The following is a 20,931-nucleotide window of genomic DNA, read 5'->3' as shown; positions in this document are numbered from 1 at the left end:
GGTGACCATGAGGGTGGCAGTGACCTAGATGTAAAGTGAATAATAATAATAGTAATAATAATAATAGGTATGGTATAGCCATGGGTTTCTTTACTCAGCCTCTTCCCAGAATGACTCTGAGACTATTTATGAATAAATGCCTAGGCCATTAGGTTCGGCTTGTTCCCCAACTGGTTCATAACTTATATATTCTAGTCTATGTCTGCTGTATGGTTGGTTACCTCTCCTCAGTTTCATTTATCCATCTCCTCTGAATCTGGGGAATATCTCCTGCCTGCGTCTAACTCCCAGAGTTCCAATCTTTGTCTACTAGAATTCCCATCTTCTATTTCCTGCCTCAGCTAACAGGCCATCAGCTTTTTGACAGGCTGTGTTTCTACAGTATGGCCTTGTTGGAGGAAATGTCTCAGGACGTAGGCTTTTGAGGTTTCAAAAGCCCAGGCCAGGCTCAGTGGCTCTCTCTGCTTGTGGATTAAGATGGATGCAGATTTTACTGAGGTCAGGCTGCCTTGGAACTATCTCAAACATAAGGTAGTCCTCAGCCTCCTGAGGACTTGGATTGGCTTATGTGCCTTTTAAATGTGTTCTCTTTTTCTTTTCTGTCTTTCCTCTCCTTTTCTTTCCTTTTACTTCTTTTTTCTTTTCTCTCTCTCCCTCTCTGTCCCCCCTTCTCTTTGGTGCCCAGACGTCCGTGTACTAAGAAGTGTGAGGTACACACCACCCCTTATACAGCTCACCCCCTTTTAATCAGTTCTCAGGGCACGCTTGATCTGCAGTTCCATCACGTGCTCTGGCCTGGGTGAGTGAAGTTTCTGGAAGCTGTGCAGACAGCGGATTGTGCTCTGGGGACTTTTCAGTTGCTCAGCTCCCCTAGAACCACTTCTTGCTGACAGATAACCATAAACGTGGCACATCCCTTGCTGTATCTCTATAAGGGTCAGCTAACTGAGCTGCCTCTAGCTTGCTCATTACTGAACCTAGAAGATCTTAGTCTTCTAGCTAGCTCCCGACACCAGGGCACATGTTCTATACTGTGGGCTTTGCTGCTTTTCGGTTTTGGTTTTTAAAGTAACTCAGTTTTTTTTTTTTCTTGATAAATTTGTAATGGTTTGATAATTTGGAGTCCTAGTAAATGTACATTTTTTTTTTGGTGTGTGCAGATGCACAGAAACAGACCTGAAATTAAAATAAACCCACAAGCCAAACATTTGAAGTGGTCCAAACGCAGCTGGATAGGCTTGATTTTCAAGCTTGCCTAGGAGATCCCTGGAAAACTCAATATATCCCCAAGCCTAGGCCAATGGAAACATCCCATAAGCTGGATATATTATTGGGCATAACAGACAAAGTAGTCCAGTGTTGTTCACATGCATGTATGTGCATGCTGTTTTTATGTATGCAGGTGTGTAAGCATTGGTATGCATATGCATGTGGAGGCCAGGGCCCACCTCTGTGTTAGTCCTCTTGGGTCATCTACCTTGTTTTCTAAATAGGGGAGCTTACTATTCTCATCAACCCTAACCACTGAGCCATCTCCCCAGCCCCGTGCAGCTTACTATCCTCATCACCCCTAACCACTGAGCCATCTCCCCAGCCCCGTGTAGCTTACTATCCTCATCACCCCTAACCACTGAGCCATCTCCCCAGCCCCGTGTAGCTTACTATCCTAAAGCTCCACAAGTAGACTTGGCTGGAGTGCAAGTGCCTCTCTAGTCCTAGAATTACAAATAAGTACTACTATGCCCAGGTAGGTGATTATTATAATCCAACATACTTGAGACTAATGGGGCCATCTGTGTGTACCTTTAGAGCCTTAAAGATGCTGAAGTCAAATGGGACCTAGTCAACCGTTAGAGTCAGAATGCACCTCCCTTTTCCTACACTGAAACTTAATCACCAATGTGATAGAAACAAAGTGGTCCCTTAGGTGACTTAAGTCATTAGGCTGGACTCCTTGATGGACCGGAAACCCTTAGAGAAGGTCTTATGAAAGGACCCAGCCTTCATCATTTGTGGCTTTCCCTCTGCCACACAGGCTGCATCAAGCCACCTCTGAAGGACAGAACTGAAATTATGCTTTGGATTTGCAGAATATGGAGCTCGTGAGGAATCAATTCTGTTCTCTATAAATATCTCAGGCAACAGGAATGGCTAAGCGTTCATCTATTGGCAGGTCTCATTTGAGGCCCTAGGGGTCATGTGGCAGAATTCTAAGACTCTATTCTGTTGGAACACACAGACCAACACAGGAACAGTTGATGCTCTACTTACCAGGGGTCATTCTAAACATTAAACATGAAAACAAGTCCTGAGAGTGCGTTTGCTTTTGCATGCTGATGCCTCTGAAGTTAGATGGGAATCACACAGTTTAAAAGAATCGGAATATGGATCTTTTGGGGGGGGGGGGCACGACGACTGAGTGCTTTGCATGTGTACATAACATCTGGAGTGCCCATCTTTCAAAGCCATTTACTTTTGTTTTTTGGTCTACTATATGCGTGTGTTTGTGCACACGTATGTGTAGTCAACAAAAGTTGGTGTTGTGTGTCTTTCCCTATCGTTTCTCCACCCTTAGATTTTGACACGGTTTCTGGAAATGGCTGGTCAGCAAGTTCTGGGCATCCGTCTCTGCCTCTTCAGTGCTGGGGAGGCAGATTCACGCACTGCCGTACGTACCTAAGTACTGGGTACCAATTCAGGTCCTCATATTCGAATATGCAGCAATTGCTTCATCCACTGAGCACCTTCCACATTTATTTTCCCCCATGTAAAAAGTCAGGGCTTGGGACTTGGCTCAGAGGTTAGGAGGATTGCTGTCTTAGGGTTGGAGTTCAATTCCTAGTACCTCTATATGGTGGTGGCTCACAACAATCTATAACCTCAGCTCCAGGGAATCTGACCTCCATAGGCACCAGGCATGTATGTGGTGCATACACACACATGCAGGCACAAGTCAGAGTTGGGGGATGTAGCTCAGTGACAGAGAATGTGCTCGAGACACTGTGCCTGGGTTTGATCTCCAGCAACCCTGTTCACATCCCTATTTAAAGGGACGGAGAGTGAACTGGAAGAGAATGAGAACGTTACTTTAATCAGCACACTGTACTTTTTAGTTCCACTCATAATTACAGCAAAAAAGATTTCCCTTGCTTATTGACTTTTTTGGCTGTCCTTTATTTAGCTAGGTGTTTAGAAAAGTTAAACTTTAAAATTCCCTCAAATTACCGAAGGCTTATGTTCTGTATATATAAACTCATTCAAGACAATCTCAGAAGCCATAGTTAGGGATGGAGGTCAGGCAGAACTCGCCTTGCCTGGGTGAGGCCCCAGTGTGATCCCAGCACTATAAAAACACTTGCTTTAAAAGCCATCCAGATCTTTCTCTTGGAGGGTCCCACTCAGAGCTGATAGTCTCTTATTCACTCCGTGTTGTCCACACTGGCCTGAATTTGTGGCATTCTGCTGCTCAGCTTCCCAGACTGTAGGCATGCACGACATGCCTGGCTAAAGGCATTCTTTCTGTATTTAAACCTGACCTTTATATAGTCAGAAGCTCGACAGGTGGTGGCTTCAGTGGAATTTTTCCCAGGGTAAATTTCTGGGACTGAAACTGTTCCAGTTCTTCCTTCGTCAGCTGATCCCTGGGTGTGAACAGCACATTATCAGTGGCACTAGAGGCTGGGACAGAGGTAGATATGTTGCTACCTCCAAACACGTCAGTGGAAGGTTTAGCAAACACAGCCTGAGAATGTGGGCTAGAAGGGCCAAATCCAGCCACAGAACTGCCACTTCCGAAAGCAGGGGCTGTTGGAGGGCCAAAGGGACTCGCTGCCATGGAAGCTGGAAATCCTGAAAACCCAGGTGATCCAAAACTGGAAGCTTCGGGGCTCTTGAATGAAAATGATGCAGCAGATGTGGGGTCAGGTTTCCCAAGTCCAAAGGCTGGAGTGGAGGAAGAGACGGCGGAGCCAGCAGAGGACCCAGCCCCAAAGGCTGGGTGACTTCCAAACACTGATGTGCTTCCAGAAGGAGCAGTGCTAAGTGCAGGACTTGTTTTAAAACTAAAGTTCTGAACAGTATTGCTGCTGCTGTTATTCACTGGAAAACCTACAAACAGATTACAATCAGAAAATGTGACCACGCCCCTCCTTTCTCTTATTTCAGACATGTGTAGATATTGAAGTTTAGGGACACATGAAGACAAAGTTAAACCAATCCGCTAAGCCCCACCACCCTGTCATGACTCCTCTACCATGACTCACGCACCCATGAGCAGTCAGAGTGGGTGTGCACTTTCTGCTTGCCGTACTTTTCAGCAGACTGGCCTTGTGACTGTTGTGTGCTGACAAAAGTCTCAAAGACACTGTTGCTACAGTGGTGTGCTCCAACCAAATTCCTGAGACCCTTGCTGTAAAGGCCAAGCTTGCTTTGGACTTTTGATTCTTTACTGCAGACTCTGAGTGCTAGAATTATATGTATATCATCACACCTAGTTTCCTATGAGGCTGAGAGAGATTCCTAAAATGTTCTTCTAGAGCTGGGAGTGGTGGTTCCCATCTGTAATCCCACTGCAGGGGCAGAGGCAGAAGGATCAAAAGTCCTGGTTCACACAGTGAGTTTCAGGCCAGGGCTACACAGTAATACCTTGTATCAGAGACAAAAGAACTTCTATCAGCTGAGCCACAGCCCTCTGCCCTCGCCCCATTCCACTAGCCTGCCTGTCCAAAGTATTTGTGGAGCTAAGTTCTTCAAGGCACCAAAATGGAGGAATTTGTGAGAATTATTTAAAATGGTGATTCAGGCTTTCTAAAGTTGCAATCAGAATCTCACTTTTCTGAGCTACACTCTGTCTCTTACCTGATGACCCAAATGCCCCTGCTTGCTTACTTCCAAATCCAAATGCAGGTGCTGTTTGACTGACCCCATCCTTTACATCAGAGAGCTTAAAAAAACCAAACAAATACAATACTTCATGAATAATTATCATAGACTGTTATACAAAATAGAAATTTTAAATGTATTATTTAACTATGCACTTTTAACATACAAAATGTCCATAATGTGATCATGAAAAAGAAAGGATATAATATTCTATAAACTATAAAATCAACTAATATGAACATCTATATAAAACTGCACTAGAAACGAACAATGGTTATCTCTGGTTGGTGAACAACTTTAATTTTACACTTGTTAAACTTCAACTTGTTAAATTCAAATTGTTAAATTAAAATGGTTAGAATTCAACTTGTTAAAAACAACATATCATAATCAGAAAAGCATTTCTTCTTTTAAAGATTCATTTATTTATTTTATATATATGAGTACACTGTAGCTGTACCAGAAGAGGGCTTTAGACTATATTACAGATGGTTGTGAGCTACCATGTAGTTGCTGGGTATTGAACTCAGAACCTCTGGAAGAGCAGTCAGTGCTCTTAACCACCGAGCCATCTCTCCAGCCCCAGAAAAGCACTTTTTTTTTTTAAAATCAAGATATATTGTATCCAACTATAAAAACTTCAATAATAAATAAAATTGCATTCTAAAAAACACACACACGTCAGTGTTTATAAAGTTAAACCTGCATTTATTGGTCACTCCAGATACAGGTGAAAAGACTGTCAGAGCTTGCCTAGTCCACCTACTCAAATGCTTCACTCAAGTGCAGTCAGTGATATGAAAAGCTTCCTACTTTCTAAGCTTCCTACCCAGTATCTGCTGTGACCCTTTAATATAATTTCCTCATGTTGCGATGACCCTTCTAAACATACAATTATTTTAGTTGCTTCTTCAAAACTGTAATTTTGCTACTGTTATGAACTGTAACATAAATACCTGATATATAGATGTCTCTCATATGTGACCCCTGTGAAAGGGTCACCTGCTCAGGTTGAGCAGAAATGATTTGTTTTGACGTAGTTCAGTGACTCCTAACACACTTATAATCATCACAAACAAATTTCTACTGCCCTTAACAGTTCCCTATGCCCTTCCTGGGCAGGAACAACCCTTTCTCCACTTCTGGTCCCACACGATTGCTCAGTAGCTCATCACTATAGATAGGGTTGTTTGTTTGTTTTGTTTTTTCCTTGCTTCTTCTTACTGGAGTAAGAGTCATCAATAGGTAAATGGATAAACAAATATAAGTACACTATACTCATGATAAAAGAGTAACAATGATGTGCTAAGCCCTGAGGATGGGTTGTTCCAGATGAGCAGGGAGGGACCTTACAACACTAACAATGGCAGGAAGCATTCATCCCAGGGATGTCTATAGTTAGACTCAGGTGTCACTGTTCTACCAGCTCTCAGCAGTGGTAAAGGCCACTTCTCAGCTGGGGTGAGAATGTGCTGGAACAACCCCACTAAATTCACAGCTGCAAGATGGAGTAAACACATCTGTTAAGTACTTGAGTTTGTAATAATTTCCAACCTTCAAACCTAGTCCTACTCCAGTTAAAATCCTTATGTTAAAAGTTTTAAAATTTATTTATTTAGAAACAAGGTCTAAGCATCCCTGGCTGTCCTGGACTCCAGTATGTAGATCAGGTTGCTCCGAACTCAGAAATCTATCTCTGATTCCCCAGGGCTAGAACTAAAGGAGTCTACCATGTATAACTGAAAATTGGTTTTAAAAAGCACGACTGTTCCTACTTTTTTGAGAAACAGAAATAAGTTCTAGAGTTTGAGCTCTAGATGACCATGTGGTGAGTGTGTGTGAGCACAGGGTGAGGGAGGGTGTGTGGGCACAGGGTGAGGGAGGGTGTGTGGGCACAGGGTGAGGGAGGGTGTGTGGGCACAGGGTGAGGGAGGGTGTGTGGGCACAGGGTGAGGGAGGGTGTGTGGGCACAGGGTGAGGGAGGGTGTGTGGGCACAGGGTGAGGGAGGGTGTGTGGGCACAGGGTGAGGGAGGGTGTGTGGGAACAGGGTGAGGGAGGGTGTGTGGGAACAGGGTGAGGGAGGGTGTGTGGGCACAGGGTGAGTGTGTGTGGGCACAGGGTGAGGGAGAGTGTGTGGGCACAGGGTGAGGGGGCACAGGGTGAGGGAGGGTGTGTGGGCACAGGGTGAGTGTGTGTAGGCACAGGGTGAGGGAGGGTGTGTGGGCACAGGGTGAGCACTTGGTGATAGGATGTGAGTCATAATCCTTTACAGAGACTTTGCTTTGCCCTTCAAATGAAAAATGAAGCATCCTCTACCAAAAAGCACTAGGAGGGCTGGAAAGATGGCTCACAGGTTAAGAACACTGTTCTTCAAGAAGACCTGATTTTGATTCCCTGTACCACATGGTAATTCTTAACTATAACTCCAATTCCAGGGGATTAGACATCCTTTTCTGACCTCCACTACATCAGGCACATACTTGGTACACAGACATACACACAGGCAAAACACTCACACACATAAAATAATGAAATTAAAAAATAAAAGCAACAGAGCTAGTGCACACCTTTAATCCTGGCACTCAATGTGGGCACAGGGGTCTCTATGAGTTCCAGGCTAGTCAGAGCCATTTCAGATGAGACCCTGTCTCAAGAAACACATGAAAAGAACAAAAAGCTAGACATGGCAGAGCATATGTCTATAATCCCAGCATGCAGGAGGCCGAGACAGGTGGTTGTGAGTTCAGGAGAGTTCAGAGCAGCCTGGGCTACACGACAAATTGCAGGACATCCTGGTCTACTTACACATGTCTTAAAAACCAATATAAAACAGAATAGAATAGATGAGATACTTCTTTGAAGAAAATTCTTCGGTACTCACCAGAGCTCCTTTGGTTGACATATTTAGATTTTTCAGTTCATTTATCCTATTTCTCCACTGACTTACTAGCTGTTGAACAGAGTTTAGCTGGAGAGAGAAAACAAAAATAACTCAGGATTGACTGTTTAAGCCCTGCTCCTGTTTGCCAGAGATATTCCAGGTCTAGTTGCCTCTGTTCTCTCACTCCCTGTATCTCACGGCTGGTCACCGGGAAGTACAGAGCTGGTGTTATCTGGACAGAAGGGAATTATGTGTAGTAGCTGGAATGCACAGTCCTGACTGCAGACAACAGAAATTATTTCCTTCAGGCACCCAGCTTATGCTACTGGCCCACTCAGACTGGTTTCTTTTGGATGTCTGGTCTGCGAGTGTTAATCTGTTGGGCAGAACTATGCTTTCCTGGTCTCCATCATGGATCACCACCAATGGAAGCTGTAATGTCTTTCAGATGACAGATGGTCTGAGTCAATGGACTGGTTGATGGGTAACTTATAATAAAAATAATATCCCTTATCACGATAGTACATGATTACTAATTTAGGCAATGAAACAATTTTAAAGGTATTGACCTACAAAACAAAAAAGGCACTGACCTACAAAAACCAGTTCTCAACTGTGGTGGTTTAAACATGCTTGGCTCTGAGGGAGTGATACTTTAGGAGGTGTGGCCTTGGAGGAAGTGTGTCACCAACCAATAGACTCTCATAGGCTCTCTTCACAGTGCCAAGCCTCAACTTCTTTGCATGATCCTGTCAGGCCTGGGCTTTCAACTGACACTGAGGCTGCACCTTCACCAGTGGGCTCTCAAGGTCTCTCACAGTAACAGGCTGCTGTTCATGACTCCCTTCATGCCTTCAAAACCAGTACCACCTGGGTGACTCTTACACATTACCAAGTCCAGCTGCAGCACAAGGTACAACCTTGGTTATCTCCAGAATATACCTTCTTTGTGATCTCAGAAAACATTTCCCAGATTTCACCTCAGTGATGCTGGTCTCTTCTTAAGCATTGCTAATTTCTTAGCTCCAGATAACCAGCATCAGTTGTTCCAGTAACCCCTTCTATTCTTTACTTTAAAGCCAGAGCCACATGGCCGAAGTTGCGAAGTTCTGCTGCTTGCTGGGGCTCAATTATGGTCCCTTGTCCTATTACATTATTATCAGTCTTTTGTTTCCAAGTCCTTCAGTACCTAAGCTTGGCTGTCCTGAAACTTCTTCTGTAGATTGATCTTGAACTTAGACATCTTAGGTTCTTGTCTCCTTATTGCTGAGATTAAAGGTGAGTACCACCATGCCTGGCCTTCTGCTTTTCTTTACCTGGAACTTGCTCTGTAACAGGCTGGCCTTGAACTCAGCAATCTGCTTTCCTCTGTCTCCTGAGATTAAAGACATGTGCCACCATACTTGGACCTAAGCTTTTCATTATTGATTTTAATCAATAATTCTTGGCTGAAAACCAAGAATAGCCATCATGATCCATCCATTGTCAATTTGATACATAATGGCATCTCTTTATGTCCACATGAAAACAATAACAGATCATAGTAACACCTAACATGATATAATTCCCCCTTGTATAGTTATGCAGATGCATATAAGCTTAGCTGGGTGGGATCTTGCCTTAAGGTCACCACTTCCTTAATTCCATTTACTCTCCTCGAACACAGGATTTAGCTTCATTCCACTTCCTGGTACCCCTTCATTCTTTGAACCATACATTTTGTATTTTTCCTTTCTAAGCTTGCTACACTTGATCAAAACAGTCTTCATGAGAGTAAACCAGAGGACAAAGTTGATATTGGGCTTTTTTTGAAACTTCCTTTGTCAATGCAATTAATATGAATCTCTTTTACCTTAGCCTCAAAAGCAGACTCTTTTGACAAGGGCAAAACCCAGCAACATTCTTCACCAAAACATCAGAAGAACAATCTCCATAGTTGAAATCACCCTCAGCACCAATGTCTTCCATATTCTTACTAGGATAGCTCACTAAGCCCACTTAAAGCATTCCATAAATTTCCAAATCAAAGTGCCAAAATCCACATTCCTCCAAAGAAGAACATGGTCAGGCCTATCACAGCAATACCTTAGTCCCTGGTACCAACTCCTGCCTCTTCCATTGCTATGAAGAGATGCCATGACCAAGGCAACTCTTATAAAGGCAAACATTTAATTGGTGCTAGTTTACAGTTTCAGAAGTTCAGTCCATTACCATCACTTTGAGAAGCATGGCAGCAGACAGGCAGAAACGGTGCTGGAGGAGGAGCTGAGAGCTCTACATTTTGACCTAAAGGTAGCCAGGAGAGGACTCCTTTCTGCAGGCAGCTAGGAAGAAGCTCTCTTCCATACTAGGTGGAGCCTGAGACTTTCAAAGCCCAGCCCCTCAGTGACACACTTTTCCTCCAACTAGGCCACACCTCCTAACAGTGCCAAACTCTATGGGTCAAGCATATTCAAGCCACCACTCTCATCAAACATGCCAAAACACAAGCAAGCCACTACAAACACAGAAAGCAGTAACTGGCAGCCAATTGCTACTGAGGTAGAGGAAAAGAAAACAAACTTACATAGCTCTGTAAGTTATTGCTGGTTAAGAAGTTATGGTATTCAAGCCTCAACTCCTCTGGTGAAATGTCTGTGAAACCTGAAGTGAGGAATCAGTTGGAATTTAAACAGTAAATACTGTTGATTCTGGCAGTAAAGCTAGAGGTTGAGACAAAATGTGATAATGCTGGTTATCAGAAAAATTTTGAGATCATAGGAAAAAAAAAATCAAAGCCTATACACTAATGTTTAAATTATTAAATTGGAAGAAAACACAGTTATTTCATCCTTGAATGAAGAATTCTGTAAAGACAGAGTGAAAAGAAAACAAGAGCTGACTACAGACACTTTCAAAGAAATGCTGTTACATCTGCAATACACAAATTGAAAAGGCAAATGAGAAACCAGGAAAACCACAACTTCACACACATGAGTAACATTTTCAATACAGAAGCATTGCTCCCAAGTCAGTACAGAGGCAGGCAAAGGCAGAAAGTACAAGCAGCACACTACAATTTCAAAAGGCAAGTAAATAAAAGAAAGAAAACTTAAAAATTCAACTTAGAAATAAAATGCTCTCCACAGTAAGTACAGATGATCACTGTCACTCAGGTGTGGTAATGGATGCTTTCTGGGGCAAACTTTCCATAAACAAGTACAAGTGTAAATGCTCTGCTTTGACCTACATTTTTAGGATTTAACTTCAGATACTTGTGTTATGCAAAAGGATGCTTATTCTAGTACTTTCTAGTATTTACTTGATAAATTAAATGTAAAATACTGGGGCTCAGGAATGTACCTCTGTGGTAGAATGCTTGCTTGGCATGCATGATATCTGGGGCCCTGATGAAAAGAGCAAGCATGCAGAACAAAACTACATGGCCACTTTATATAGAGACATATAAATGCATAAATAATGTGGTGCATGGATGTTTTGCCTGCATGAATGCATGTGCGTCTGCAACTGGAGTTACCGTCAGTTTTGAGCTGCCATGTAGAAGCCAAAATTGATTACAGGTCCTCTGGAAGAGCAGTTGATATTCTTAATATGCATATATTTTAAAGGAAATACAAAAAATGTTTATCTATACTACCAAGTGATTTTTACTGTCTACACCAATGACTGTACTTTTAGCACCGAGGACACTAAGAAAGGCAATGTTCTTACTTTTGACACAGATGTCCTTGGAGCCATGTACCATTTAGTTTACTCCAGTACAAAAAGCACCTACGAATCATACTGGATTTGTTTGTTTTTTCTGCAAATAAAATATTAGCATTTTGCTGGTTCAAAACAGAGCTCAACTTTGGCTGATTCTGTGTGTACTGCCAATAGCTCTAAGTTGGTTATCAGCAATCACTTCCTAACTTGTCTCCCTGCCTCTCGTCTTGTCCCCACTCTCAAAGCCTCATTTTCCCTCCCTTCCTGCACCACTGAATCAGCTTTTTCTAGTCAGTCCACACTCTTCTGAAGCTCTTCAATACCTGCACATCTAATGTAATTAGAGCCAATATCACATGGACCTTGGCTGCTGCTCTGGCTTTATGCTGTATTGTTTGTTATTTTCTTTCTTCTGTTATTTGGGCTCATTGCTCTCACCACAAGGCCTCCGCTAGCTATCATCTTGTTGGGAATGTTTTTCCCCAAGCTCCTTGTAACAGATGCCTTCTCTTCACTTAGGGCTTAGCTCTTAACAGGGCCTCATAAGAAGGTAACAACTTTCTGTCAAGGAGCTCTGTTCACCTCAGTCTCTACTCTCAAGCTGTGATCAACCAGTTTTTATCTGAATCACAAAATACAGAATTGAGTAGCTATTTTCTCAGGTTTTAAAAGGATGGTTATGTAATGGCTGATCCTGGTGGTCAAGGTCACTCTTGGGGAAGAACCTCAGTTGAGGAACTGTCTGTTAGACTGCTGTGAGCATGTCTGTGGGACAGTCTCTTAGTTACTAACTGATGTATGAGGGCTGAGGGCCCAGCTCACCGTGGTTAAAACCATCAGTCTTAAAACCAGGCAGTTGGACCTGGTCTGAGTGAGAAAGCTGAGCATGCCTGGGGAAGCAAGCCAGTAAGCAGTGTTTCTCTGTTCTGCTTCAAGCTCTTCTTGCCTTTGGTTCCTGCATGGGCTTCCCTCAATGATGGATTGATAGCCTGTAAGCCAAATATACCCTTTCTTTTCCAAGTTGCTTCTGGGTCATGGTGTTTATCATAGCAACAGAAAGCAAAGTAGGACATGGTACAAAAGAAATATTCTAGTTACAGAGAAAAAGTTCACTCTTTTGTTTGTTTGTTTTTTATTTTTTGAGAAAGGGTTTCTATGTGTAGCCCTGGCTTTCCTGGAACTAGGTCTGTCAACCAGGCTGGCCTGGAACTCACAGAGATCCACCTGCCTTTACCTCCTTTACCAGCTAGGATTAAAGCTGTGCTCCAACACCACACAGAAAAGTTAGGACTTTATAATGAAAATGTATCCACATACATTTTCCAAAACAAAAGAATAAAATGAGGTGGGCAGCACACTTGTGTCTACAGAACTCATTAACATTTGGCTTCTTAGCTAGGTTAGTTTTTTAAAAATATTATTTGTAAGTATATATATGTGTGTGTGTTCTGGAGTACTGACACCTAAGTGTGGATGTCTGTAGAGGTCAGAATGCAGTGCTGGCTCCCCTGAACTAGTTACAGCAAGTTGTGAGGCAGCCAATATGAGTGCTGGAAACTGAACTCACATGCTCTGCAACAGCAGCACATGCTCTTAGTTGCTGAGTGGTCTCTCACCAGCTCTGACAGCCAGTTCCTGTATGTGCTTCTCTATGTGCTTCTGCATTCATCCTGCTATTGGCTGTTATATACAAACTATATCCCTAAGACAAACCACCAGAAAAACAAGTCTCAATGCCTTTTTCAGATAAATATGGCTATAGAGTGGAAGTGTTCGTTTCTCAAGACAGGATCTCACTCTGTAGAGAAGGCTTTAACTACAGAGATCAGCCCACCTCTGCCTCTCAAGTGCTAAAATTAAAGGTACATGCCACTATGCCCAGACAAGTGGAAGGTTTTTAAAGGCCAGTTATAAAGCAGATGTAAAAGCCAATGAACTTTTTGTGTAGTTAGTTATGTTACAATTTGTTAGTTTACCTTGGACTTAGAATGGATTTCAGCCAGTGTGATTCTGTAGCAAGACACTTTGCCTTACAGAACTTCCATACATGACACAGGGCCCTCTAGAATGCAAAAACAAAACCACAAACTAACCCTGAAGTTGACACATATTCATGCTGTCACTAGTCTTACTAGAAGAGATTTTTAAAGACTGAGAAGCTGTTGTCCTCATGTGACAGGAAAGTTTTCCGTGATTCTACCTTTTCCTAGGAAATTTCAGTTTTACTATTGGCAGTAACCCTGTCATTTTCTGCCACTCTCACCCCTTGAGGTGACAGGTTTATCTCATCTACTGTTCAGAAAATACCTGCCAAAGCTAAGTGTGAATAACCACAGCTGGCATTCTTTCCAATACAACTTGTCTGTGACAAAAGTCCCTTAAGAGTGAGCACCATATGTGGGTACAGGGCAGAAGCATGGGAAATATGTACCTCCCGCTTTGTCTAAGATGTTTAAAGTGCATGTTCAATGACTAAGAGATTTTAAAAACCAGTGATTTTTATTTCATTAAAAATACAAATAATTTTACCTCCTCAAGTTAGAATGACATTCTAAATTCTTATTCCCATGATTACTATAGTCTACTAGCAGTTTGTTGCTCTGTCTCAGTTTATGTTAAATCCATTAGTTTAACTCAACAACACTTTTATACCAATACCACGCATTTCAACCCTGAAGTGGCCATTAGTGTCTTAGTATTATTATGAAAACTTTTATGAATGTATTCAGTTACTACAGATATCTCAGGGATAGGCTACCAGATTTAACTAATAAATAAACCTAGATGTCTACATAAATTGAAATTTCAAATATAAAACAAATTTAAGTATGTCCCAGATATTACACAGAATACATATATTGAAAATATTATTTTCTTATCTGAAATTTAAATTTAACTGAATGTCCTATGTTTTACTCTATCACCCTATGCAGAGCTCTCTATATTTCATATTTTGAAATGTAAGCCAGAGATGTAAGACATGAGGCTTTAGGTCCACTTGTGAATTAAGATTTAATACTTGGCAGTACTTAAGTACTAATATTTAAGCCAATCTAGGGCTTACTGAGTTTATTATTTGCTTACAGAAACTACCACTATCTTAAATGATCTGTTCTCACAGTTTCTTGTTTTCTTTCCTCCAGAACATAAGGTTCTGGGAAGAACCCCAACTGCTCAGATGCAGATCAGGGTGCAAAAGAAATCAAAGTCAGTAAAGAGTTTTTACCTGAATAAGAGAGTGATAGAGGCGAGTGGAGGCAAGGGGTGAGGCCCAGCGGCACTCCTGGAATCTGACCCTGACTTCAGGGCTCCACTGGGCCATGTCTGTTATCTCCTAACAGGAGAGACTCAGGCTCTCCATGAAGCTTGGAAGAACTTGGTAGCCATAGGGATCATGGGAAAAACAAAATGGAAAGAAAGGAATCATCTAAAGAAATGCTACCCCTGTGGCTCCTTGAGAGTCTCAACAAGCTTTATGAAGAAGCAATATTCTTGGGAGGAAGAAGAGGAAATGTAAGGCAGCAGTGAGGGCTGTAATGGTGGGCAGCGTGGGTTCTTCCTGATGCTGAAGTAACTAACAAGACATCCTGAGGATTTACAGAAGGAACCAATAAAGAAGAGGCTCTCCTTAGGCTGACTGGATTAGAATTGTCGTAGGTCCTGATTTCACTATTCTTTCTTGAGAATAAATAATACAATGAAAAAGAATTACATTATGGTTCTTAGTCTCTGAATCATGAAGTTTAGCTGGAATACTTGGATACTTTAAAAAAGACCAAATTCTAGCTGAGCCTAAGTTTGGAATAAATGTGTTTAGCATGGCCTAGTTTTAGACAGTAGAAATTTTATATTTTAAAAACACATACAAGTACTGGGCTGGGTCCACAGCCTAGTGGCAGGGCTTTTGCCTAGCATGTATGCAGGTCTGGGTTCCATCCTTATCAAAAAAATCAACCAACAAGTCAACCACATGTTTCCAAGTTACCTGAAATGTTGGGTTTCTTTCTCACTGGTGAGTAAACAGAAAACATCCACTGCCCTGACGACTCCCAAACCTCTATGTCCTTAACAATTCCTTCCCTGGAAAAAAAGGAAAGAAATAAAAATGAGAGTAATGGATATTTTCACTTGCTTGTTAAAATTTGTTACTTATGAAGTTGAATGACTGAAAATTTAAATTCTAGTAAATACATAAATTTACATATTTTTCATTTTTCTTTCTTTCTTTTTTCTTTCTTCCTTTCTTTCTTTTTCTTCTTTCTTTCTTTCTTTCTTTCTTTCTTTCTTTCTTTCTTTCTTTCTTTCTTTTTTTTTTTTGAGACAGGATTTCTTTCTGTAGCCTTGGCTGTCCTGGAACTCACTCTGTAGACTAGGCTGGCCTCAATTCAGAAATCCACCTGCCTCTGCTTCCAAAGTGTCAGAATTAAAGGCGTACACCACCGCCATCTTACTTTCTGAAGACTCAGAAGTTTACAGAACTATGAATTAAAACCTAAGCATGGTGGAGTACAGTTATAATTCCAGCACCTGGGTAGTTGAAAAGAATTTTGAGGCCAGGCAGGGTAATACATTGAGTTTAAGGTCAATCTGGGCTGCACATTGTTTCCAAAACAACAAACACCTTGTATTTTGTAGTTACAAATAATATAGAATAATTAATAGTGTTAGCTTCTTAAGTCACAGAAAAACTAATTGATATACTTAAGAATTATCATAAATATAATCTTTTTAAAAGAACTAAATACAATGCACAGTATTTTTAACTGGAAACAATAAGTACTATGATTGGTTATAGAAAATCATTAAAATTTAAGAGTGGGTTATAGGATTCAGATATATTTTACTTAAATTCTCTACTTTATAATACAGGAAACAGGTCCATGTACTTAAAACATATACTTTTAAATACTTTATTTTTTAGTTTTATGTGTCTTGGTGTTTTGCCTGGATGTATGTCTGTGTGAGGGTGTTGGATCCCTTGGAACTGGAGTTACAGTTATGAGCTGCTGTATGGGTGCTGGGAATTGAACCCAGGTCCCCTGGAAGAACAGCCAGTGTTCTTAACTGCTAAGCCACTTCTCCAGCCTTCAGGTCTGTGCACAAAGTTATAGAAACATTTGGCTCTAAATTAATGTTTCTTTCATATTAAATGTGACCATTAACTAGTAAAGTGATAGTTATCACAAGGAATATGTTATTACACTTAGAATCACAAGAGAACTTTGCCTTGTTATACACCCCCCCACACACACACACCAATTGATGCTTGTCCAAAACAGCTGAAGATTTAAGTTCAGTCCTCAGCATTTCAGAAACAAACAGCTGGTGAGGTGACACACACCTTTAGTCCCAGCACTCTGGGGACAGAGGCAGTGAGACCTGAGTTACAAACCAGCCTTGGCTACACAGAAAGACACTACTTTCAAATAAAACAAAGCCCACCTGCCCCCTTAAAAAACTACACCCCAAATAAACCTAAAAGTCCACTGTTTATGGAACTTCAAATAGGGTAACTGAAATAAAGGTTTTACAAAGAAAAATATATTATCAGTAACCTTGAGGATAGCGATTGTTCTGAGTTACCCAATACTCTGAAAAGAGCACAGAGTACACCGACTGTTCAAGTAAGACTAACCTATGAAAAGTGGAATAAGAGTAATAGATATTTTCACAGTAGGAAGTGGACCAGATCAGGCAGTCCTAAGAATGCACATTGCTAAGTGACACAGTCTAAGTGTGAACAGGCTGGCTGAGCTACAGGATCATGGGATCATGGGTGACTTCTTTTTCTTGTTTTGCTTACTCTTATTTTCGAAACCATTCTTTTTTTTTTTTTTTTTTTTTTAGAAAACACTGTGATTTTTTTTTTTTTTAAAGAAAACACTGTAAGCAATTGATTTTCTACGACATTTTGACACTTTAACTCACAGAAGTTTCTTTTCTTCTTTCTGCTCATCGGAGAGAGGTGAAGCAAAAGGGTTTTGAGATGACCCAAAGCCTCTGCTGGTGGAAGCTCCAGAATCGAAAGAGCCGAATGGTGGATTGTCCTGATCTCTGCTGCCACCCCACGGTGTGGCCTTGGGAAAGCTGGACGGCTGGATGACATTGGAGTACCTCTGGCTGCTGGCATTCCACCCTCGACGGTTACTCCCTAAAATAATCAAGAAAACAAAACAATCAGAAAATTGATAACTTTTTCAAATCTTGAAAATCTCTATTACATTTTATCTTGTTATGTCTTGAAATTATACAAAGGCTACTAAAGTGCTATTTTCTACTAGTTTAAAATGGCAATCCCTTTATGATTTATAGTTTGTTATATGTTGTAACAAATCACATAATGTTCTATTTACATTAAAAAATGAGATCAAGGCCAGGCGTGTTGGTGTAGGAATTTAATCACAGCACTGTGGGGGGGAGAGACAGGCAGATCTCTAAGTTCCAGATCAGCCAGGCTACATAGTGATGCCTCCATCTCAAAAAGCAAAAACCCAAAACCCAAGCCAACAAAAAGCAACAACAAAATGAGATCAATATTGATCATAGAAATATAAAGATATATTGCTGAGTTCAGTGTTAAGCCTACTAAGTTGATCATGGGGGAATAAATGAAAAAATACTCTAAACATCTCTAAAAGCTTTGGAGTGAGCCTGGTATGGTCAAGGCCCTTGTTTGACCTAGCAATGGATGTATGTGTATGTTTCTGTACGGGGCCATACAGAGACAATGAATGAAAGAGAACAATGAATAAACTGAATAATAAAAAGGATTAAATTTTACTTTCTGTCCTTAAATAGGTATTTAAGAAGTGTTTGCCTCAGTCGTTACTCTGTGGACACAATGTCCATATATCTATCCTTCAATGGAGATTCCAGAACTTACTAATAGGTGGATAAAGAACAGTGTAGATTTCTAACAACTCATAAACATAAAAAAAAAATAGCCAATAGGACTTGTTTCAGGTTTTGATACTGTTTTTAATCTTATTGCTTCATAGTTGATGCTAGGATAAAGATAATTTATCTTGGGATTCAGAAAATGTGTCATTTTATACTAAAAACAGTGATAGGTGTACCCATATTCTAAACTACTCAATAAATCCATAGAGAAAGAAAGCTGAGCTTTTCATCTCGGAAGCAGGAATTAATGGCATTTTGTTTTGAAGTTTCAAATCCTTTGTAGTGGTTACACAGTATAGAAATAAAACTTCCTTTATGCTGCACTCAGTGGCCCTAATTTGGGCCTTAAAATTCCAAAACATTCCTTTTTTTTTCTTTTCATCCTAAAGTTTTGTTTATATTTTATTTTTCACCTAATTATCTATCTACTGAACATTTACTTGCAAATTACATTTAAAGTGGGTTTCCAGAGACCAGTTGACAAATATTACTCCATGGGAGTACTCCAGTATCTATTGGAAGCTGAGTCCTAATTTGGAGTCTTTCACTAGACGGATTGTAGGGAGGGGGGGAGGGGAGAAGCACCCACTGACAACGTCAAGAACTAGGTTCCACTGGGAAGTGGTAGCACATGACTTTAATTTCAGCACTCGGGAGGCAGAGGCAGGTGGATCTCTGTGAGTTCAATGACAGCCTGGTCTACAAAGAGAATTTCAGGACAGCCAGGGCTGAAAGAGAAACCCTATCTCTAAACAACTAAAAACAAACAAACAAGCAAACAAACAAAAAACCAAAACAGACAAATAAAAAACAGGTTCCAAAACTAAGAGAATAAATGTACTTATCTGCCTTTTAAAACCTTGTGTTGTGCTGGTTTAATGTCTGGCCCCTGAACAACCTTTCCACAAAACCTGTAAGGTTCTTGGCCCAGTGTCCGAAGCTACCAACTAAAGCCCAAAGTTTAAGAGATTGTGATCGAGGACAAGGAAGGGGAGAGTAGGGCAAGAGGTCTGAATGGACCCACGAGAATTCTCCCAACCACTGCCATTGACCAACAAGGAGGTTTTGATAAAGATACTTCTAATTTAAAAACGCAGTGTTTGGCAGTAGCATCCATGTCTGACCAGCGGAAACGACTAGTCCAAATACTGGGCGAGACGTTGCTAGCCAGGGCAGGGGTCCGGGGTGGAGGTGTGCATCTGCATCACGTGGCTCTCAGTTCCCCGACCATCACCTGAGGGCGGCGACTGCTGCTGCGGTGGCGGCTGCCTGGCTCCGCCCGCACCCCGGGCGCCGGGATGCTCGTTCCAGCAGCGGTCTCCGAAGCGGCACCGGCCTTGAAGGAAAAACTGGCAAATGGTCATCGTAGAGCCGTCCCAGCTCGTCCCTACTCGCGGTCAGCGGCGCGGGCCCAGGCTCCAGCGACCGAGGTCCGGGTAGTGTGACGTCATCGCCCCGCGCCCAGAGTTTCTGTGACCTATCTGTGCGGCGAGAGGCGTGGGCTTTAGCCAATGGGATTTCTCGGGTTAGAAGCCGAGAAAGCAGGGTGTTGAAAACGGACGCGAATCCAGAGGATACCAGATGTAGCAGCCAACCAACAACCCTCTAGTTGGCTGCATACAGTTTGCGGGACTTATTCGTTCTTTACATTTACTTTGGGAAAAAAAAGGTAAAACGGGCTCAAAAAAAAAAAAAAAAAAAAAAAAAAAAAAAAAAAAAAAAAAAAAAGGCCTGTCTGTTTATCAAGAGGGAAGATTTACAGAAAACCAGCTATAACCAGCAAACAGGACTCAGTGCAGGCGAAAAGCATCTATTAGTTTCTTAGTCGGTGCTTTCTTACAATTTCACGTAAATGTTGCCTTTTGAAATTTTATCAGGAAGAATGAAAAAGTGTAAAACTGACAGAAGCAGCTCGCTTTTCCTCAGGAGCAGTTTCAGATAAGGTCTTTCTGAAAATATTCAATTTACTGTTTGTTGTTGTTGTTGTTGAGATACGGTCTTACTATTACTATATATAGCCCTGGCTGGCCTCGAGCCCAACCGAAATCCACCTATCTTTCTGCTTCCCAGATGCTAGGATCAAAACCGCACACCTGGTACACTTCATGTATTAAAAGTTTTTTTGTTTTTTGTTTTTTTTTTGTTTTTTTTTTTTTCCAAGACAGAGTTTCTCTTTGTAGCCCTGGCTGTCCTAGAACTCACTCTGTAGACCAGGCTGGCCTCGAACTCAGAAATCCTCCTGCCTCTGCCTCCCAAGTGCTGGGATTAAAGGCGTTCGCCACCACTGCCTGGTGCACTTCATGTATTAACTTTACAGTTCTCATACAGGTCCCTGTATCAGTATAAAACAAGTACACTATATAAAAATGAAATCAAAGTGCTCTTGGAAATTAAATTTGGAGAGTTGGGGACAAACTAAGTTGAAGACAGTTTAGGGACTCCTCAGACTCAAAGTATACCTTGAGTCTCACTTTACATTTTGGTTATGCCAGAGGATGGAGAGATCAAAAGCAAAATTCTAATTAGTAAGCTTAACACTTGTGATGGTTAATATTGTCAACTT

General features: G+C 41.4%; 1 protein-coding gene across 2 annotated transcripts; it reads right to left on the bottom strand.

The window, feature by feature from the left end:
- Nucleotides 1-3,065: 3,065 nt before the first annotated feature.
- Nup42 (nucleoporin 42) lies at nucleotides 3,066-19,842 on the bottom strand. Of its 2 annotated transcripts, XM_034518773.2 has the most exons (7): nucleotides 19,603-19,842; nucleotides 17,397-17,619; nucleotides 15,454-15,548; nucleotides 10,330-10,406; nucleotides 7,764-7,850; nucleotides 4,858-4,942; nucleotides 3,066-4,107 (listed from the first exon to the last, which is right to left on the bottom strand). In XM_034518773.2, exons 1-7 carry the CDS (start codon nucleotides 19,730-19,732, stop codon nucleotides 3,539-3,541), a joined length of 1,266 nt encoding a protein of 421 aa, XP_034374664.1. In that variant the 5' UTR covers nucleotides 19,733-19,842; the 3' UTR covers nucleotides 3,066-3,538. The 2 variants fall into 2 exon arrangements, with proteins under 2 accessions (XP_034374664.1, XP_076769343.1); XM_076913228.1 differs by lacking the exons at nucleotides 10,330-10,406; nucleotides 19,603-19,842 and having other exon boundaries at nucleotides 3,391-4,107; nucleotides 17,397-17,414.
- Nucleotides 19,843-20,931: the final 1,089 nt, after the last annotated feature.

The sequence above is a fragment of the Arvicanthis niloticus genome, chromosome 15 (assembly GCF_011762505.2).
Source record: "Arvicanthis niloticus isolate mArvNil1 chromosome 15, mArvNil1.pat.X, whole genome shotgun sequence".
Lineage (NCBI taxonomy): Eukaryota > Metazoa > Chordata > Mammalia > Rodentia > Muridae > Arvicanthis > Arvicanthis niloticus.
This window is presented reverse-complemented; position numbering and strand designations above follow the sequence as displayed.